Here is a 22,399-nt window from a genome sequence, read left to right as displayed (position 1 = left end):
ACTGTATTAAATTAAATTACCTTTAAAACTTGCAGCTTTGATTCAAGCTCTGCTCTTTTGAGAATCATTGTTCCATTAAGAGTCTCTATCCTGTTTTAAGAAAGAAAGGGAGGGGGGAGGAGAACAGCATGAGTGATCCTTTCAAACAAGTACCATCCTTATGGAGTACTACACTTTGAGCACAGACTATACTTAAAAAAGCAATATAAATGTTATTATGATTCTCATGGCACTTCAAGTATCTGGACCTAGGCTGAATCTTCTGACACTATTCAGGGAAAGGAAGTGGGAAAAAAAACAAAAACAAGAACAAAAATCCCCTCGAGAGGGTGGTTGAAAGAAAAGATATTGGTTCACTTGTAAGCTGTAGCTTATTTTAAAGATGCCACTATATGACAATGACTATCGTTCTCTACTGGAATTCATTCTTATGGGCTCTGGCTGAATCACCTATTTTATTTGGTCAATGCTTATTGGGCATTTACCACGTGCCAGACTCTAGACACCATGCTAAGCATGAGGGGTCCAGCAATAAAACATGTAATAGGGATCTTCAAACAGTGGAATAGACATGCCATTTCTTGGAAAAGGGAAAAGTCCTTTCTTTCCCAGGATTCTAGGAAACTGTACCTCTGTAAATTGCCTTAATTTTTCAGCTAGAAAAAACAGAGCCAGAACCACTATGAGATAATAGCCTTCATATGACTCTCACATCTCAGAACCTTTTAAGTTTATAAACTTCAGTCCTAGAATTATCAGTTTAATGGTGTTCCATTTCTCCCTATACCAAATGCCTTTCTAAAAATAAAAAGACTTGTTCTATCCTGACTCATTTGATTTGTTTTGTGGGCTCATGTTGACACCTGTATTTTGACTACTAAGTCAGCAATCTGAATAAGATAACAAATTTCATGTGTGAGTCACACACCTAAGTATTTAAAATATTGGTTCAAATTCCTTCTGATAAGTAAGCTGTAACTATTGTATTCAGATGCAGAAATTTTTCAAGTCATAGTAAAACAATAGCATTAAATATGAAGACCTATTTTTCTCTATTTCTAATAGCATCATTCCCAAGATAATGAGACGGTAATGCAAGCCAGGATGTTGTCTGCTTTCTCATTAGGGTGGCCTCGTCTCTGGGCATTAGTGAGGATCCTATGAATCTGTTTCAACAGAACTCTTAATGCCCATCTGACCTGCCCAAGCAATAGGTGTCTATGTGCAAAACCACAGGCATACATTGGTTGTTCTCTTCAGTGTTTAGACAGATGTCTCTCATTTTCCTGATTTCTGGATCTCCATTTGTCTCCACCCATTACTTCTTAATTATATCCCTGCATTCTGCCCACTTCCCCCATTTGGAACATAGCTTTCTGATTCTCACTGCCACCTTTCCCCCTTGGATTCTATATGGCTCCAACCTCATAGATTCAAGTTTCTCTGGAGTAAAGAGCACCCCGATCCTCTACCCTGAACTCACAAGATCCACAGAGTTGGAGTAAGTCCTCTACCATTGGGAGTCGTCTTTTAAAACTACTCTCACACACATCCAGAACATCTTTGAAGTTTTAGACTAGAATCACTGAAGAGCATCCCGTGGATTTTCTACTGGCAACTTGCAATGAGCAGCTGTGGGGTAGCTGAAGAGAATGGATCCTGGCATCCAGAGCAGATGGTCAAATCCTAGCCCAGTCACTTACTAGATCATTGATCTTCACTCCACCTAATTTAAGCTTCAGTCACTTTATCTATAAATAGAAATAAAACTAACCTCACAAGGTAGCTGTGAAGAATGAAGGAGGTAATGTAAGACCCAACTTGGTCGGAATAAATCCTAAACTACTTAGCCTGATAAGACCCATGCTCTGCCCCCTGGCAAACTCCCTGCCTTTACTTCTTATACTCTCCCTAATCTACCAACCACCCATCACACTGGTTGTCTCTCTATCTCTTGGACATGCCAAGTCCATTTTGAGAATTCAGACACCTCTCTCTTTGCATGAAATGCTTTCACCAGGAGTTCATATGACCATCCCTTCTCTTTCTTTAAGTCTCAGCTCAGATTTCCCCTCCTCAGAGATCTCTTTCAACACCTAAGCTACAGAGCAGTCCTCTTACTCAGTATTCTATCCCATTCCTTATTTTATTTTCTTAACAGCAGTTATCAATAATTGAAATATCAAAATTACTTCTTTTGGAGGCTCTCCTTGTCCATCTCCTACCACAATCAATAAAGCACTATAAGAGTCTTTGTCTATGTCTCTCCTAAGCCTATTGCAAAGCTGGAAACATATTTGCTCAATAAATATCATTTAAATGATTGAGCAAATTCCATCTTTCAACTAATTACTGAAGTCTTACTAGGTTCTAAGGATGGTATGGTGGAAAGGTCAGTCAAATCTCTGGTTGAGGAGGCCACTCTCCCATTAGTAAGTCTGGAATATTAGTAAGTGTGAGTGTGTGTGTTGCAGGGCAGAGAGGATTGAGCAGACTTTTTTCTTCCTTCCAAATAGGACACTAGAAAAGAAAAACAATTGGCTTGTGGTATAAGAGAAAAACTTCAGCCCTTCTGACCTTTCATTTGTTCTAACCACAAGATTATAACAACCATGGAAATGGGACCAGTTCCTCTCTGACCAAAGAGAATATGTGCCAGTTTCATTGAATTTGACATAAAAAAAAATAAATTTTCTAAATGCTATCTCTCCCACACAGACATTTGAGTTATTGATGTCCTCTGACTTCAGATGTTGACAGTATGTTCAAATTTGAGGAAACCTTGAGAAACAAAAGGAACTGATAAACAATGTCTGTACCCAATCCCAAAGCTATGGTGCACTGCCTTCCTTCTTGTGATCCTGAACAAAAAGCCTACTCATTCACTCAACAGGCATTATGAAAGACGGTAACATTTTTGAAGCCCCTACGGGAAGCAGATGGATAGTTACGTTAACAGGTTTCCTGAAGATCTGATCAGGTCAACAACTTGTTTGTGGGTAAAGCCTTCCGTGTTCACGCCATTGATATTTGCAAGGACATCACCTGGGAGATGCCAAGAAAAGTGAGTTGTTAAGATAGTTGCTTAAATAATCCCTCCTAACATGCAAAAAAAAAAAAAAAAAAAACAAGCCCCAAACCTTAGCAACATAAAGGAGCTAAGAAAATTCACATCAGCAATCATATCTCAACCTTTGACATCATAAAGTTTTCTTTTCTTGCTATTTAAGTAATTCCTAACACAAGCAAAGTTAAAAATTACCAGTTTGCAGGCCAGCATAGTGTGCTGGGCTGTCCTCCTGGATTTTGCAAATCAGAGTGCACATCTCTGAGGAGCACAGGTTCTGGTTCTGCAGCCTGTAAGTCTGTAAAAATTAAAGTGATACATAATTACTATTCAAAAGCCTCAAAATCCATGTGTCAAAGAATAAAATGGTGTTGATTATCTTAAGCAGTATAGCAGGTAAGTACAAAGAACAATTTGGAAAGGCTTTCTTGAATATGAACTGAATCAAAGATACCAATCGGGAAATTCTATGATGCAATCTGTAGCTAACCCCAACCATTAAAAAAGAGGGGGGCGGGAGGGTGCACCAGAGTGGTTCAGTCGGTTAAGCATCTGCCTTCAGCTTTGGTCCTGATTCCAGAGTCCTGGGATCCAACCCCGTGGGTTCCCTGCTCAGCAGGGAGCCTGCTTCTCCCTCTCCCTCTGCCTGCAGCTCCCTCCACCCCCACTCATGCTCTCTCCCTCTCTCTCTCTCTCAAATAAGTAAGTAAAATCTTTAAAAAAAAAAAAAATCCCAGCTTGAGGGAGAAAGTAGGAATAAGACTGCTTTAAGATTTTGTATGTTCAAGCCTAAGAGACCACCTGATGCTCTCATTATTACATATCTACTAAGAAAAATCAGGTCTCTTATTTCCCAATGGGATAAAACAATAGTAGCCAAAAGCAAAGAGAAAAATCTCTGTGTAGTTCTCCCAAGCTAAAGCACTCATTACAGCAGCATACGGAACAGTACACATCCAGGAAGGGAGATATGCCAAAAATAATTATTTTAAATCAGAGCTCTGCAAATAATGACAATCTGCCCTGCATTTTTTCAAAAGTACTATAATCGACGCGATCACCTTCTTGTCTAAGTGCTCTCTGCTGTGCCTGCCCTGAATACGCATCGGTTCATTAGTCACCCAACCAAATTAGAAAAACTTATGCTTCATCTCTCGCCTCAGTTTGGCAAAAGCAGCTTGGTTTTGTTTTTGTTTTTATTTTTGTGTCAAATTGTACCAACAATACTGCATAAATATTGCTAGAGAGAGTGGCCCAATGACCTATAACAAACAGATTTGTATTTTTCACACATCTAAGTTATGAAGCCTAGTTCCATTTAGAATCAAAATCAGCACCTGAGTTAAGTAATCTGATTCCTAAAATTAAACCACATTACAGCACGGCTTCCTTGTGGAGAAGTTAATGTCTGATGTTCATTCTTTCTTACTTTACGGACACACAGGCTCCAGAACCCAGAAGTCAGTCACGTGCAAGCAACTCCTAGAAACTTGACTTTGTTAATATCTAAGGAATTTCTATTCTCTCTGCGAGGCATTTGGAATCCCCGTATGGTAAATGTAGAAGGGACCTTTTAAAGATCATTTAACATCCTTCCCATCTATGGCAGAGACCTCTTTAACAGCTTTTCTGCCGGGAAGTCTTCTTGCTAGAGCCTGGACCCTTCCAGGAATGGAAAGGTGATCCGGTTCATGTGGTACATGGGCCAAAGCTCTAACAGTCATTCCTCTGGGAAACCACTGTTATAACAATTTTTATTATCGGTGAGCATCTACTCTCCAGGTACAGTGACCAAAGTGAGTCCAGTGAGGGGGAAACGTGTTGATTTACACAGCCGGGATATATGTTTGCAACCAGTGTAAAACATGTGGGTTGGGGATAGAGAAGAAAAGGCAGAGGCCCCAACGTTATGGATGGAAATAGTCAAATATTTCTCTCTCTCACCCGGTCTTCCAGGTCCCATTTTTAGAAGCCAATGACAAAATAATCCCTTGCATTTCTGAGAGATACAAAAGTCACACTATGCTCTCTCGGGCCCAGTGACTTTAATGCTAACGCCTTCCATTGGTTGATCTACTGATACCGGGCACGTTACTAAGTACTTTATAAGATGTGTTATTTCATTTGAAACTCCTAAAAACCCCACAAGGCAGCACTGAGAGAGCATGACCTTAGTATGTATGAATCTAACGTTTGTCTTGCTCCCATACAGCATGATTCTCACTAGCAGTATAAAATTAGCACCCGTGGAAATCCAAAAAGGAGGTGGACTTGTTTCTTTTCCAACATGCCCTTCACTCGGGAGACCAGGCCCCAAATACACGTTAACAATGGGCACACAGTAGGGGGACCTGAGGCTCTATCTGGTCTTCAAAAAGTTCCCAGGGCATTTCCCCTATTTGGTGACTACTGCTAAAGGATAGATTAGGGGGTGGAGGTGGCAATGGAAAGCATACACTAAATGGGAATCGGCAGAAGAATGGGTTCCTACTTCCCTGGAACAGGCTGCAGTTCAGAAGGGAAATCCTTGGCTCGTGTTGATCTACAAAGGTTCAAGGTGCTGTAGCCTGCTGTCCAGTACTGATAGTTTTGACCCTTGCTTCACGTAGAGTTGGCATTCATGGTATGGGGGAGAAACACGGGGGAAACAGTGACCTATATCATAGAAGAGCCAGAAAAAAGATCCCCATTTGTTGCACTAAATAGGGTAAGTGAGTAGTCATTGATCCTGTTTCCAGTAGCAACTGCTACACCTCCTGTGGGTAATTCTCATTTAAAAAGAAGCAGTCACAAAAAGCACCATGTCTCCACAACAGAAAGGGAGTGTTTCGTGTGAATGGGGAAGAAGTGAGAGTACTATGCTTCTAAAGCCTGATAGAAAAATTATAGATTTCACCAAATTTAAAAGTAGAATAATTCAGAAAGTAGAAAGTATCTTTCTTCCTCCTATAGCCTTCTCCCTAGTCATTATAGCTAGAGTTCCATTTTGTTTTGTTTCTTTATTCAGAAAGCATGTTTTACTTGGCAGTTTCCTGTTCCTAATCTTCAAATACACACTGACTTTCCAATATGGGGGTTGATATTCAGTCGCCAAACTTTTCTAAAAGCAGCACCAAAGCTAAGACCTAAAAGCTGATGTGCAGTATAAAAGTATGATTATGCAAAAGACATAAAAAAGAAATGCAAAAGTGTGATGGAAGAAAAAAAAACAATAATACTTAAGCTATTACTGTTGGACTTAATTGGATTAGACTTCATTTGGCCTAACTCACCATCTTTACAAATATGGCCATGGAAGAGCAGACAGCAAATGAGAAATGAAATTCTTAGGTTATTAGAAATAGAAACCTATGGGAGGGGGGGAGTCGGAGGGGGAGAAGAACCATGAGAGACGATGAACTCTAAAAAACAAACTGAGGATTCTAGAGCGGAGGGGGGTGGGAGGTTGGGTTAGCCTGGTGATGGGTATTAAAGAGGGCACGTTCTGCATGGAGCACTGGGTGTCATACACAAACAATGACTCATGGAACACTACATCAAAAACTAATGATGTAATGTATGGTGATTAACATAACAATAAAAAATTTTAAAAAAAGAAAGAAATAGAAACCTATAAAGACTCTTAGAAATTTCCTAGAGCATGAGATAATATGCAAGTAGATCCAACTTTTCTAAAATGTTTCAAATAATAATTATAAGATGTTGTCATTAAGAAAAAAGTCCAGGGGCGCCTGGGGGGCTCAGTCCATTAAGCCTCTGACTCTTGGTTTCAGCTCAGGTCATGATCTTAGGGTTGTGAGATCGAGCTCCACGTGGGGCTCCATGCTCAGGATGGTCTGCTTGGGATTCTCTCTCCCTCTCCCTCTGCCCTTCCCCCTGCTCATGCACACACATGCTCTCTGTCTATCTCTCAAAATAAATAAACCTTAAAAAAAAGATAAAAGTCCTAATTTCTTCTTTATATCTGAGATGAAATCTTTAGTATTTCAAAATGTAACAGGAGTTATATATGAATACATGCAGTCCCATACACACAAATCTACATGTTTTCAAGTATTTCTTGAATACCAAAGTATAGATTTAAAATCTGATATACAGTATAAAAATGATTATGCAAAACACATCTGAAATGCAAATATATAAAAATGCACATCTGTAAAGAGTATTTCACTTTCTTATTTGAGACCTGGCTGATATCAAGTATTTCTGGTCAGTCTCAGACTTACAGGAAAACTAAAGCAACTAAGAGCAAGTTGCTGAGCATGTCTCAGGGGTTTTATTTTAACTGCTTCAATGTTTTCTTTCCTTGATGGTACCTAGCCTACTGAAACACTACCCCAAACAAACCACTGCACATTGAATAAAAGTCACAGTGTTCATCACTCTCTAATCCTGACTTCACCCTTGCCTTGCAAATATCACACTACCAGCACCACTTTCTTCATTAAAAGTCTGGAAAATTGAAAACTGCCCACCTGAATTTCAAATCCAAACATTCCATTATCTTGCTTTTCCACGGTAATGAGCTTTCTGTAATAAAACATTAAAAATATGCATGAAGATCAAAGCATCACATTTGGCACATTCTTATCATGAAATAACTATCACAATTACAGATGACTGACATTCAGGTAAACTGTAATTTGTAAGACTGTGTGTTTGTGTGTGTGTGTGTGTGTGTTAGCGCATGCTGCTAGGAGACCAAAAAAATTCATGAATCTCTTTACCTTTGGGACCAGGAAAAGTCACCTAAAGAACTTGATCTTGTCAAAGCAAGCTGAAAAATATAACAAGCACACAGTTATCAAAAGGTCCTAAGACACATTTATAAAATGTTCTAAATCACAAAGGACTTTGTTCTTTATCACCTTCTTCGGCCCAGCTCTGGGAAATCGTTACGTAAAGGTGGTAATTTCCATTCTCTATTGGTAGCAAAGGAGAGCCCAGAAAGGGAACATTCGTGCATTAAAAAGCTAAAAAGAGGCTCAGATAATAATACACCGTGGCAAAAGAGTTCGTGTAATGTGGCAAAACTCCAAAGCTTCCAAAAGGAATGTCATATCTAATCTGTATTGAAAAGAGCCCCTGAAAGATTAACCAGAGCAATTTATAATCACACGGAAATCCAAAGAAAACAACACCCATAGAATGGCATATAAAATACTTGATAGTTTTTTGAGATACTGATGAAAGGACTGTATTTACTATAATAGTTCAATGTGTTGCTGTTTTTAGGAGGATATAATAATCTGTAAAGAACCAACACATACACAGAAATACAACTGAGGTGAAACCAGGGACTCAAAACCTCAATTCTGTTTTATGATTTATCTTTGCAATAGTTTTGGAAAAGTGCAATGAGATTTCCAGCCAAGAAAGGAAAGGAACCTCAAAATGGTATAAACCGTATGAATACTATCACCTTCACTCTCCTGCATGCTTTGGAAAAAGATCATATAGACATAAACTCCCAGGATATATTCTACCCCTGTAAGTAGGAAAAATAAGCAAAAGGAAGCATCTTGTTTTTCAGGTGATTGCTGTGAGTGTGTGTGTTTTTATTTTATTCCTTTAGGAATTAACACAAGTTAATTAACCCTTTCTCAAGTCTTGGTCCAGGGACCCAAAATGTCAGCTTACAGTACTAGCTAAACCATGGTGTTTCACTGTCACTCTGATATGCTTGTCATCGATCAGTGAGTACATTAAAAAATGTCAGGAGATGAACACATAGTCCAAACACATACAAATATATACTCTCAATACATAGTCCAAACAAATACAAATGAGACAAATAGAGCATGAAAAACAGGATAAAAACACATAAAAGAAATTACTGCACACAAAAAAATCCTTATTAAGGCATTTGTTTGGAGAGAAGCCTATATCACTGTTAATGAATTTGAGTTACCAAGTAGCAAATGCCAGCATTCTCACAGACTGTCTGGAATGGCTCAGAGTTCAGAATTTGCCTATTGATCAATAAAGCTACTGTAAAGAGGAGCTGATCTTCTCTCATTGATTTGATGTAAATTAATTACATTTTGTAATTCCTTGTCTTTTCAGTTCTGGACCTCAGACCATTTATATCATCCTGAAGACTGCACTAGGAAGGCTCAGCCCCAAAAAGAGTCTCTAGTTTTGCTAAAAAGTATTATTTATTTTCAATTTGTAAGGACTAACTGTAGAAGGCCTCCAACAATTTGTATGGTTTGTTTCAGCCTGATTTGTCTTACCTACCACAGACATGGGCGGGGACCACTCAGCTATGCAATGGGGCCACCTTCGTATGGAGGAGAGTGATAAACTTGACATTCCCAAGCATTCTCATCTCTCCAGTATACTGTACTCACATTGTCTTAATCTGTTTTCATTATTTGTATCTGCCTGGCTTTTACTCTTATTTCCAATTTTAAGGTACTTAGGTAAGTCATATCTATTTATGTTATCTGTTATTGTAACTAGGGTTTCTATTTAAAAAATACTACTCTTGACTTTCAATATTCATCATATCATTCAGATATTCATATATGAGGAGACATGTATGTATGTTTATATACAGGGTATGCTGGATCAAATACCTCAGTTCTGAACATAATTATCCGTATCCTTTGGGCCTCTTGGGGAATGTACTTGTTATTCCCCTGTGCCTAGTGCAGGGCCTGGAATAGAGAGGAAACTTAAAAATAGCTAAATAGACAAACAGAAGTAAACTACTAAACACCAGTATAAGTAACTAAGTAGTGGTGAAAGATCAAATGCAGGAGGAATGTGTTAAAATACTTTTCAACTTTGTCCTTCAGCAAATTTTAAATATTCATGGGAAAATCTCAAGGGTAATCATTAAAAATACAGAATTAAATTTAAAAAATCCAAAACATGTGGCAACATTAAAAATGAAAATCAAGTCAAAAAATAAGATCAAAAAAAAAAAATCTCAATCCAAAAACAACAAGAACCACAGAGAAAGGACTAATAGAAAGCAAAGGAAGTTAGTAATGCTTTAATACATAACCACCAAATGAATAAATGGTAGCAAGGATTAATGAGTTATTAAAATTTCCAACCTTTCCTCAGCAATTTTAAATACCCTTTTGCCAGGCAAATAATCACAATATTGATGGGAACCTCAGGATTCCATCTGGCCCACCTGCAATCTGCCTTCTAAAAAACAATAATAAAAAAAAAATTATATTTAAATTCAAATCTAAAATCTTTTAAGTCCACAAGACAAATCCAAGACCTCCACACAGAAGGAAACTGCCCCACCTTTCTCCTGCTAACCTTTCTATCTAGCTAATTGACTAGTTGAAAATATTTGCCTAGCACAATGCAAGATGCATGGCAGAGACTCAATTCCTGTGGACTGACTGATTTGGGTTATCAGTGACACACAAAAAAATCAGACTAAGTCAAAGTATAAATTAGTTTCTACTCTGGATGAGCAATGAACCTCTCTTCGGCACCTAATATTTAAATAAAAAAGAATTTAAATAAATTAGGTACCATCATATTCTCTGACACGTGCCACATCTTGACACAAAGCCTACTCGTCTTTGATCTGGGCTGTCAGACTCAGGCGAAGTGGAAAGGAAGGTTCTCAGGGTTCCACCTTCTCAAACACCAAACAATCTGCCGAAGTGGGAGGAAGTATGCCTAAGGCCTTACGGAGGGACTCACGCTTTGGAAAATGTATTGCCCACAGCCCTTCTCCTAGAGTGAGCTGTCCTGTTCTCAGATCCAACCAGTGGAGGCCGCGCTCCCGAGTGCCCTCCCAGCCAGAGCGTCTTCTCAGGGTGGCAGTGCGAGACGCACGAATGAAGGAGCTGGTGTGTGACGAACGGTATATGCTGGCAACAGCTGTCTTTTATTACACATTATCTAATATGAGAAATCTAGGTTTGGCGATTTGGCAGGCCTGCAAACTACACATTCAATTACCACTGCTGATTAAGACAAAGCTCCTTAACCCCTTGCTGCCACTAATAGAAAGATGCCTGGGGGTGAGTTAACGATTCCTCTTCTTTTTGTTTTTAGTCAGATGACTTAAAAGATCAGGCATTAATATTCAAAATGTAATTTTTGCTGCTATGCAGTGATTCACAGTGCCCCTCTTTAGTAGGACCCCGAAGACCAAATATTTCAGCTGTCAGTTTACAAAAGATATGGGTCATCTGTAGCTCAGAGAGCTAGCAGGCCGGGAGGAGCTCCAAGTTCAGTATTGTAGCCACTTCAGCTGCTAAGTAACAGATTGTTACTTCCTGGTCCCCACTCAGTGAACTCACTTCCCGAAAGTATCGGGGGTGGGGAGGGGATACTTACTAACAGGGAAGGTGTTTCTTTTGCTTTTATTGTGTCAAGCCTCCACAAATTATGTGCCCTGCTCACTTTCGAGTCCCTGCCTCCCTCTCCCTGATTCTTCCATGAATATGGCTTTTTTTGTCCCTGTTTCCCTTTTAAGCCAGGAGCCTTGGGATAGCAGGGCTCTGCAGACTATTCTAAGATACTTGCTTAATGGAGCTGACTTCAGTTTCCTAACTTGTAAGTGCCCTTAAGGAACCCAAATAAAAGTCCCAGCTTCCCAAGAAAGTCTCATTGTGGACTCATGAGCTCCTTTTCCAAGAAAAACTGTGGGCTATTGATTCCAAGCATGTCACAATACGGATTAGAGGACACTTTTCGAATTCCTTAGTAGTGAAATTAATAGTTTTCTACCTGAAGTATTCATTAGATGATCCAAATACCTTGTGGTAGTTAGGAACACTTGGGAGCTTTGGTAACAGATGGGCGTGCGGCCAGAAATCAGGTGAAAGCCCCCAAAAGGGCAGAATCCACCCCAGAAATACACGCTTTGCAAAATTCTGTATCTGAGCTTTTAAGTGAAATCGCCCTTTCAGAAGGTGCCTGTTGAGCAATAATTCGATAACGGCAAGACTGTCAGGCAAAGGCAGCCTGTGCTACGACTGAGGCACAGTCCAGCTTCCTGCCTGGTCCACAGGTCCCTGGCTCTCGTCGCAGCTTTTGGTGAACTCTGCCTTCCAAATGCAACTTACTACCCTCAGGGCTCATCAGGCACAAGCACTACTCCTTTGCCATCACCACATTTATAAACCCTCTGGTCTCCTTTCCACCGTGTTTTCCATTGCAGGGATTTTTTTTCCCCCTAAAATTATGTTCAGAGGTAGAAGCTGTACTGCAGTGTCTGTCACCTCCTGCAAATACAGGTATAGAGGTAATATGCACACACAGAAGTCTATTTTTAAGCAATTCTGAGTGTAAACACCCAAATGGTCTGAAAATTAATCTGAAACTACAGGCTCACCAGATACAGCTTTGCAGAAGCCAAAGCCAGCAATAACGAGAAGTATGAATTGTTGACGTCAGCCCTGAAAGTGTTGAAAATAACAGTGGGCAGAGAGACACCTGCTCGTGGAATTGCCTCACAGGGATCTTGTTGCCTGCAATTCGGTCGGTGCAAAATGGGTGATTATTCTCTAAAAACCACTTAAAAGAAATGTACATCCATTTGGAAAATTCTGAAATGTTGGGATAAACTTACATCAAGTCTCATTGATGAGAATTGTACAGAACCCTAAGTATCATGTCGAAGAGGTTTTGGTTTTGTTTTGTGTTTTTTTTTTCCTTACAGTAATTCTCACAACAGGAAGAAAAAACTCTTCGAATAGGAGTTTACTATGGGAAAGAACATGAGAAAAGGGAGAAGAGAGGACCTAAAAAGAGAACATCAGATAAATTCATTGGTGTGGGAATGTGTGCATGTGCATGTTCACGAGTATATGTTATCTACATATGCACGATGAGTGTGTTCCATCTCCCTCCATCCCTCTCACCGTCTCCTTCCAATAACCTCCTACTGACTGCCTTCTCTTAGTCCACGCTGTCTTAACCCATGCTTAAAACCAGATGTGACTCCTCCATCTTCACTGCCTTTCACAGCCAAGTCTCTGGGTCTCCTCTCCATTCCGTCCATTTCCTCTTTCTCCAACTACTGCAAAAGTTGCTCCCTCGCCACTCATCCCTACCCACTTACTGACACACCACATTTCTAGAGTGAGGTTCCTAAAACCCTCTCCTGCTCAAACACACCCTGTGGCTTCCTGTGCTGGTCAAATGACTGCATCCTCGGGGGAAGTGCTCAAGTGTTTCATAAAGCAGCCCAGCTCCAAGGTCTCCCCTCCCCTCCCACAGACACTTACTGGGTCCTCTGGACACAATAATGTGCTGTTATCTCAACGTGCCCCAAAGGTCCCCAAATCTGTGCCTCAGCATTAATTATTGCCTTGCTCTAGAATACCCCTCAATCACTGGAATATCTGTCCTTCAAGGTTATATTAAAAGGCGTGTCCCTGGATTAGAGCATTTATGTTGTATAATGCCTATTCATTTGTTCTGCCTACTGAATTGATAACCCTACAAGGCCAGGAAACGTGTTCTTCTCATGTCTGTACCTCCTACACTGCTCTATATCTGAAACCTGAATAAAGATCTTGGTGCTTCCCACAGCTGCTTTATTTTCAGGCAAGTAGTAAATTGATAGAAGTCTTCATCATTTGATTAAGCTTAATGTCATAAAAGCATTTGGGATTAAAAAGATCAAAAATCCGAACCATGGCAAATTATGCCCTTATCTTCATTGTGAAAAATAATGAGGGATCAGCTATATACATCACTGAGAAAAGATCACGACTCTCCCTCTATGCTTTAACTCTCTAATCCTGAAATTAGAAGGTTTAAGAGGAGCCCGTGACGTGCAGTAGGATTTAAGGGCAAAACCTCATGCTTTAAAGCAATTCTAATTCTAAATTCAGATATGTACTTGGAGCATGATAGCAAGTTATATAACCAAAACCTGAAGAGGTTAAAAAATTGTTTTAAACATTGGAAATCATAGAATGAAAGAAACTAACTCAACTGGACATGGATTTTTCTAAATAAGTTTTCATCTCTAGGGAAATATCTTGCAGTACAAATAAAAACGATAACATAATTTTTGAGCACATACTACATGTCAGTCACTGTGTTAAGCACTGCCCACTTCCTCACTTAAGCCACAGAAGAGCTCCTTAGGGTGGGTCTGTTGTTATCTCCATTATAGAAAAAAGAAAACTAAATCTTAGAGGGGCAAATGAATTGTCCAAGGTCCCACAGCTAAGAAGTGACTGCGCTGGTATTCCATCAGCCATTCACTTATCTAATAAAAGCCTTAATTCTTAAGAGCATTAGGAATGTGCCTGTACCCCAGCCCTGAAAATAATTTAGTCAACAAAATTTGTCCTGAAGAAAAAGTGCTCTCCTTGGATTGGAAATGACTATCAAGGAGTGAAGCCGGGAGGAAGGAATCAATGAGACACGTGGGGGTGGGGGGGGAATCAATAATTCTCAAACTGGCCATGTCTATATGAACTAAGTTCGATGCACTTAATGATTTTCATTTTACTTCAACACCTCTTCAAATGAGAAAAACAATCTTCTTTTAAGTTTTGCCTTGAAATTTTTTTTTTTATTATGGTCTTAAATCTTTTGGACTAGTCCACAAGCTCTCTGGGCTCCCTGTCTCCTTCCTCACCCATACTCTTAGTGACTAATTCCAACGCCTCTAAAATACAATTTCGGTGTGAAGTCAGACAAACACATCAACTCTGCTCTCAAGAGAACATGAACACTCTGAAAGTACAAAACAGTAATCATACCTGCTTTCTTCCCCGAGGCAAAGTAGCCACAGTGTCTGCCAGCATTTGAATCCTTCTATTATCATCCATTCGGAAGCTGCCCGTGAGCGGGGAGTAAGAGTTATATGCTGGACCAGCACAGTAGTCCACCAAATTGCCATTGCAGCTCTGTTGCATGAGTCTTTGTAAAGACATTGTGAATAAAGATTACTCCAGCTCGCACATGGTTGAGTGGCCTTGCAGGATGGGGGAAGCTAAAAACTCTCTGACGAGTAATCAAAAGTAGCAAAGCAGAAAAAGCCCATGTGACTTCTGTGGTTTTAGGTACTTGTTACACAAACCCTATCTTGCAGTTCACTCCCATTTCTCAATGCTTTTTTCTTTAAGCCCCTGGAAGAAACTAGTTTTACCATTTAAAAAAAAAAAAAATCAACTTATTTTTTTTCTCTTTCAAACAGCCAGAACTCTCATGCTTTTATGTTCTACAGCAAGTTTTGTTCAAAACACCATCTGCCTTTTTTTTTTTTTAAAGGAAGAAAGAAAAATTTCCCCAAGTTCTGCCATGTGTTACCCACCCATTCTCCTACTCACTATGGGCAGTGCAATGTCAAAGTCAGGATATGCAGACATTGAGTTCTTGTGGATATAAGCAAGAATTACAGGGTCCAGTCATGTCTCACAAAGTCCTTTTAATGTACTTTCCCTGAAGTATACCCTAGCTCATTAATGTTCATCAAAAAGACATTGTATCTGCCACTTGGGTCTGTAACCATTCAGCATTCTTCTGCTTGCCCTTCTACTACTCTGTCCTGACTAAAATGATCCATCATCTTTACAAGGAACAATGGGAAGAGAAGACCAGCACACTCAGAGCTCAAAGTTGGCTCTATCTTAGACTGCACTTTATTGCAGCATCAGCGTGTGGTCCTGGGGGAGGAATGGAAAGGACAGGAAGGTATCAGGCAAACCAAGGTGGCATAAGAATGTTACCTGTTGGTCCCTGCATGCTCAGATGGGCCAAGGGCACCATCATGAAGTACACAAGATCACATACACTTTTTTTAGTGGGGGATTGGCACATGTAGTTTCAAGAGAACTGGTTTCAGAGGAGGAGCAGGGGATGTAAGTAGAGGAAAGATTCAAAACAAAAATCAAAAAGAGAAGTTTTACATACTACAAAAAGTCAACTGTGACTTTCAAAATAATTTTGAAGGTCAAGAGTAGAATATAAAGGAGTAGAAAGTTGTGAACTAAAATGGAAGTCAGGGTGAAATCAGCTCAAGCAGAACCTGACAAATATAAATGGTAAAATCTTCTGAGTTAACAGTGCTTCAAGAGATAGAACTACTTCAGGAATTTTTAAAACCTGATCACAGCATAATTCACTACAATTGGAATTGGATTATGACATGAACAAAATGATGTCTCTAAAAACATTAAAATAGGGGAGTCTGCCTTCAGCTCAGCTCATGATCCCAGAGTGCTGGGATCGAGCCCCGCATCAGGCTCCCTGCCCAGCAGGAAGCCTGCCTCTCCCTCTCCCCCTGCTTGTGTTCCCTCTCTCGCTGTCTCTCTCTGTCAAATAAATAAATAAAATCTTTAACAAAAAATAAAAATAAAAACATAAAAATATCTAAATCAGGGATTATAAATACATTTGCCTTCAGGGGCCAGGTGGGTAAAATAATATAACATAAATGTGTAAAACAAAAGAGAGTGGTAGAGACTTTGGCAACTAAATAATATGTCAATTATGAAAATATTTATGTAGTGTGTGTGTGTGTGTGAGACATTTTAAAACATCTCTAGGCTGTGAGGTACATGATTTAAATCAACACTATTAATTGAGGACAGCAGTCCACCTGTCCCCTAGGAATTTTATGAGTTAGGTAATTATTTTTATATTTCAAAATGCCAAGTGGAAATTACACATTTGCCTGATATAAGGCCATATAGGCCAGGTGACAACCAAGTGTTACAGACGAATGCTAAAGTTGTATCAGTTTTGTATGTTATACTGATATTAAACTAACATAAATTACAGAAGTCTGTTATTAAATTAAGAAATCGGAAAATAATTTTTTTTACTTAATTTATGAAATGTGTTTAAGGAGTAGAATCTTTCAAATCATGAGATCCCTGGCTGTACCACCAGAGACAAAGGCAGATCTGACATTCAGCCAGTTCATAACAGTATGGTCACATCTGTTAATTATATATTTAGGACCTGGTCTATTTTGATTGGCCAGTTCCCTGTTCTGATTGTTAAAGTCTTATGTCATACTGGTTATTAAATATTTTGAATAACATCCCTGATCAAACATCCTTTGTGATAAAAATGTGGGAAAACACTAATCTTTTCATACAAATATGACTTCAAGCCTCAAACCCTTGATTCACAAAGGTGTTCTACTATTTACAACTTCTTTTTTTTTATAGAATTTACCTCAGGGCAATTACACTATTCTGAACTCTCTTCCTCTTCATCCTCCCCTTTATTTTATTAAGGAGATTCTAAAAGTGAATCAGATCAAACTATCTACCTACTCAAAAGATTTCAGAAATGCCTCATTGTTCATAAAATAAAATAAAATAAAACTTCTAAAAATTGCAGTTCTTAGCTAACTTTATTCTCTGAAATGTCATATCATCTTTTTTTCTCAGATATTTCTTTTGACATTTAACATATTATACTTAAATTATACCTAGAAAGCAAGGGCCATTTTGTATCTTTAAATTTACATTCATGTTCTATGTGTAGAAAGTGTTCGAGAAATGTTTGGGTTTTTGTGTTGTTGTTGTTGTTCTTAAAGATTTTATTTATTTATTTGAGAGAGAAAGTGAGAGAAAGAAAGAGAGCGAGCAGGGACAGAGGAAGAGGGAAAAGCAGACTCCCCTGCTGAGAAGGGAGCCCGATGCAGGGCTAGAAATATTTGTTAATAAAAAGAAAAGGGCAGGGAAGTAGATATTTAACAAAATGAATTAAACAATATTCTTCTAAAGCATCAAAGCATATTTCTAAACTAGTAGAAAATGTTTGTATTACGCACCCATATGCCAAAGTACAACAGTCTTCTGTAAGGAGTAATCTGAGAGATGAGGAAAGAATCTCTTTTAAAATATGTCTGTTATGTATTCAGAAAGCTAACATCCCATTATTGGGGGGGGGGGTTATTCTTATATGAGGCATTTTGTTCATAAATATGCAAATACTCTTGGAATGAATCAACCTTTAGTACAAATTAGATGAATCCTGAGGAGCTGGAACGTGGGGATGATGTGCTGGAGCAGGTGAGAAGGGTATGACAAAAGTACAGAACACAGAAAGGCCGAAGGGTCTAGAAGACAAGCTTGGCCAACTCTGGGACCTCCATGAGACTCATAGACAGCTATAGGAAGCTACAGGGGCTTCAGTGCCTAACTCCTCAAATCCTGGCTCTACTGTTCAACAGTACCGTGACCTTGTAAAAGTCACTTAATCTTTCTGCTTTGGCCTGAGTTGTGTCCCTCTACACTCGTATGTTGAAGCTCCAAACCCCAAGGTGACTGTATTTGGACACAGGACCTGTAATTAAGGAAGTAATTAAAATTAAATAAAGTCATAGGGTGGACTCATGATCCCATACGATTAATGTCTTTCTAGAAGAGACATCAGAGAGCTAGTGTTTGCTAGCTTGCTCTCTGTTTCTCTGCCACGTGAGGACATAGAGAGGGGGTAGCTGTCTGTAAGCCAGAAAGAGAGCTCTCACAAGGAACCCAATTACTGGCACCTTGATCTTTGACTTCCCAGCTGTAATAAACTATAGTAACTATAATAAATTTCTGTTGTTTAAGCCACCCAGTCTGTGGTATCTGTCCAAGCTGACTAATAATGCTCTCTAAACCTCAGTTTTTACATATCTAAACTAAAAATTTTAGGGAGAAACAGATCAAATAGTCCAAGCATAGCACTTGGTACAAAGTAAAGTATTACTATTGAGTTTTAAGTAATAAGAATTCAAAGGAAAAACTTCAAAGGACATTACTTGAATTCTCTACGAACTGCCTCATTTACTACCAAACGCTCATATATGTAGCCAGAATGGCCTCATCCATCCAAGAGCAGTCTAGAGGCTAGACTACATGTGAAGATCCTCACTGTCGTATACCAGGCAGGTTATGGCTCTGAAGCATTGGCAGAGCCAATGTCTGAAATTTCTGGATTACCATTAGCCCAACTACTCTATTCATTAGTGTGGATATGGGAGAGGAGTAAGTGGTTCTTAAAAAAAAAAAAAAAAAAAGAATTCCTCTGTGTCCTTCAGATTTTAAGACAGCTATTGAGTTTTTTGCTTTATTTTGGCCCTTTGCCTTTATTTGCACAGGAAGCCTTTATTTGCTTCCTGGAACCTTAGGGTTTGGTTTTGTTTGGGTTTTTCATTTTGCTTATTTGTTTTATTTCAGCATTTTGTCTTTATCTGTACAGGGAGCCCATATTTGGCTACATGGACTGACATAAGAGACAGGATAAAGTCATCCAGACAATATTTGATTCTTTTATGTTTGAATTTATATAAAGTAGATTTAGTTTGGTAAGGTTACTCTCATATCTGAGAGCCAACCAGCAGTGACAACTGTTTTGTCCTATTTCTCACCTTATTTGAGTGACTGAACTGGGTGGATGGGTGTCTCTATCTTCCCCAAACACTCAGTGTGGATCACTGGGATTCTGAGAGCATTCCCAAAAGAGGAGGAGCTTTTTTCAGAAAAGGGTAAATTACAGTCAGGCCTGGTTCTGAAAAATAGCAAGCTCAGAAAAGGGAAATAAGAGAAAAAGAGGTCACGAAGTCCCTATATTGAAAATCTTAATGTGGGTACAAACCAAATATTAGCTTAGAGTTGTGACGTATGTATTTAAAACCACACATACACATGCACACAACATTAAATCTAATATAAATAATAGCTAACAATAGATCATATCCATTATGCTTTACTAGAAGTTCAAGAAAACAATTTGCTGACCTATTAAAGCTTAATCCAATCAAATCGTGAAGCTATGGGTAGATTATAGTATCAGCCAAGAGATTTAGCCACTGAATTCCTCTGGGGCCTTAACCAGGTTATCTAGATCAGTGTTTCATGAATCCACTAAGTAAGATAATTTCCAGCCTTCTTTTAAATGTAAAAGTACATGATCTTGATACATTCATTTTGTGTATTTATCACAGAAAAATCATTAACTGCATTTTTTTTCATTTTTTTTTAACCCTCTTCAGGTTTAGGGAGAGTCCTCTGAGCATGGTGAAACATGCGAAAGATGTATCTCTGGGAGGGTCCATGTTAAAGATATAAAGTTATATGTGGGCCACTTAGAGATGATAGGTATGTGTGTAGGGTTTTTACGGGATCTTTGTGGACATGTCAATGTTATCTATACAAAATGCTCTGTAGATACAGAAGAGTTAAGTCTTCAGGAGACAGTCTCTATGATAATTTTAAGGCTGTACTCCTCCAAATGTAAGCAGATCCTTTGCGTTACCTGGAGAAGAAAGTAAAGGTGACAGCTTCTGAGATTTCCAGCCCTGACTTTAACCACAGTAGTTCTGCTGTTACTTGCTTTAGACAGTGTTCCTCCTTATACCACATGGTTTCCTTGGGTTAAAAGATAAAAATTGAGTGAAAACAACAGGCTTATAGAAGAGAGAAAAGAATCAACACATACTGTGCAAAGAACAGTAGCCTTTGAAGTACACTCTATAAGAAAGTGTCAGTCCACAAATGAGTTTCCCAAAATCCAAGACATGGCTCCCTTTTGGAGGGAAAAGCCCTAATTGTGAGACAGGGTCCATGGGAACAAGCTCCAGATGAAAAACACTGGGCACCTAGGCGCTTTCTGTTCTCTGCTGTTGTTTAACGGCTTCTGTTACAGAACAGAACCCGGACATGGCCGGGAGGCAGCCTCATATGCAAGCCAGACTTAAAAACAGAGGACCCTGGCTCCAAAAAGCACCAATGAGCTTCCTGGGTCTCCTGCCAATATTGACCAATTAGGACAAGGCTCTTCCAACCAATCAGAACTAGGTCCTTTCAACCAATCAGGACGAGGCTCTTCCAGCTGGTTAGGAAGAAGGCATTTTCTCCACCTAAGCCTGGCCAGCTCTGGGTTTGGGGATCCCTGCCTAGCAACTGCGGGTAGGTGCTGTTGCTGCTGTAACAATAGTAAAAACTCTCTTTAAGCATAAACACAATGAAGGGGGGTAATCGGAGGGGGAGACGAACCATGAGAGACTATGGACTCTGAGAAACAAACTGAGGGTTCTAGAGGGGAGGGGGGTTGGGGGGTGGGTTAGCCTGGTGATGGGTATTAAAGAGGGCACGTTCTGCATGGCGCACTGGGTGTTATACGCAAATAATGAATCATGGAACACTACATCAAAAACTAATGATGTTCTGTATGGTGACTAACATAACGTAATAAAATTTAAAAAAAAGCATAAACACAAAGTAACCAGCATAATCAGTAGTCAAAAGATTCCTACTTTTTTTGGTTGAAAACAGTTTTTAAACAATTTTTCTTCATGAATTAAGACAAAGGTGGAGAAGGTTTAACCAAACTGAGGTACGTTTGCATCCCCCAAGAAATCATTCTATGAAATGAAGATGACTTTCTGAGAAATATTAAGTCTCTAAGAGAAATAGAGTGGCCACCTATTATGAGTGTTTTCTTTGCTTGAGGGCTATTATCTTACCCAAAACAAAAACAAGCAAAAACAGGTTGCTATTTTTCTTTTAAAGTTACTTGGTAACTCGTAAAGTAGGCATACAGCCAACCAAGTTTAAAGATCAAGATATAGATATCTTCATACATACATATGTATGTATATATCACAAAATATATATAATTGCTCTAATAACCATGAAATAAATGAATAATATCAGCTACACCTAGCAAAAAATTACATCAATAAAGTGGGTGGTTTCCATTTGAATATAGGAGTAATTCATTGAAATGAGTTTATTCAAATCCATTTCAGTCAAAGAGCAGTACCTTAAGCATTTGGGCAAGAAGATAAAATATTTATAAATAGATAATATATACATATGTGTATATACATATACATATATATGTATGTGTGTGTGTGTGTGTGTGTGTGTGTGTGAGGGAGAGGAAGAGAGAGAGATGAAGTAGAAATCATAAATAGACCAAAAATCAGAGAAATTGGAAAAGTAGTCAGAGATCTGTCCTTTAAAAAATATTGAGATCCAGATGATTATCAGTGCGATGCAAAATTTTCAAGATAAGGATAATTTTATTTTATTTTATTTTATTATGTTAGTCACCATACATTGCATCATTAGTTTTTGATGTAGTGTTCTATGATTCATTGTTTGCATATAACACCCGGTGCTAAATTCAATACATGCCCTCCTTAATACCCATCACTGTGCTAACCCATCCCCCCACCTCCCTCCCCTCTAAAACCCTCAGTTTGTTTCTCAGAGTCCATAGTCTCTCATGGTTCGTCTCCCCCTCCGATTCCCCCCCCCTTCATTTTTCCCTTCCTACTATCTTCTTTCAGAGGTACAGGTCTGTGATTCAACAGTCTTACACAATTCACAGCACTCACCATACCATATACCCTCCCCAGTGTCCATCAAC

The 22,399-nt window shown here is 39.0% G+C and overlaps 1 protein-coding gene across 3 annotated transcripts in view; it reads right to left on the bottom strand.

Moving 5' to 3' along the window:
- CYTIP (cytohesin 1 interacting protein) overlaps positions 1-22,399 on the bottom strand; it is a 75,135-nt gene that overhangs the window by 14,560 nt on the left and 38,176 nt on the right. For 2 of the 3 annotated variants that reach the window (XM_081814385.1, XM_081814386.1), the window contains 5 exons: positions 7,795-7,844; positions 7,543-7,597; positions 3,263-3,365; positions 2,952-3,045; positions 21-90 (listed from right to left, as the gene is read on the bottom strand). In XM_081814385.1, coding sequence (XP_081670511.1) covers positions 21-90; positions 2,952-3,045; positions 3,263-3,365; positions 7,543-7,597; positions 7,795-7,844 — 372 coding nt within the window. Of the gene's footprint in view, positions 1-20; positions 91-2,951; positions 3,046-3,262; positions 3,366-7,542; positions 7,598-7,794; positions 7,845-14,778; positions 15,029-22,399 lie in introns of those variants that run through there. The other variant, XM_006734849.3, reaches the window with a different exon arrangement.

This window comes from Leptonychotes weddellii, chromosome 3 (assembly GCF_054177405.1).
Source record: "Leptonychotes weddellii isolate Sample4059 chromosome 3, ASM5417740v2, whole genome shotgun sequence".
In the NCBI taxonomy this organism is placed as follows: Eukaryota; Metazoa; Chordata; class Mammalia; order Carnivora; family Phocidae; genus Leptonychotes; species Leptonychotes weddellii.
The sequence above is the reverse complement of the archived record's forward strand: the minus strand, read 5'-3'. Positions and strand labels throughout refer to the sequence as shown.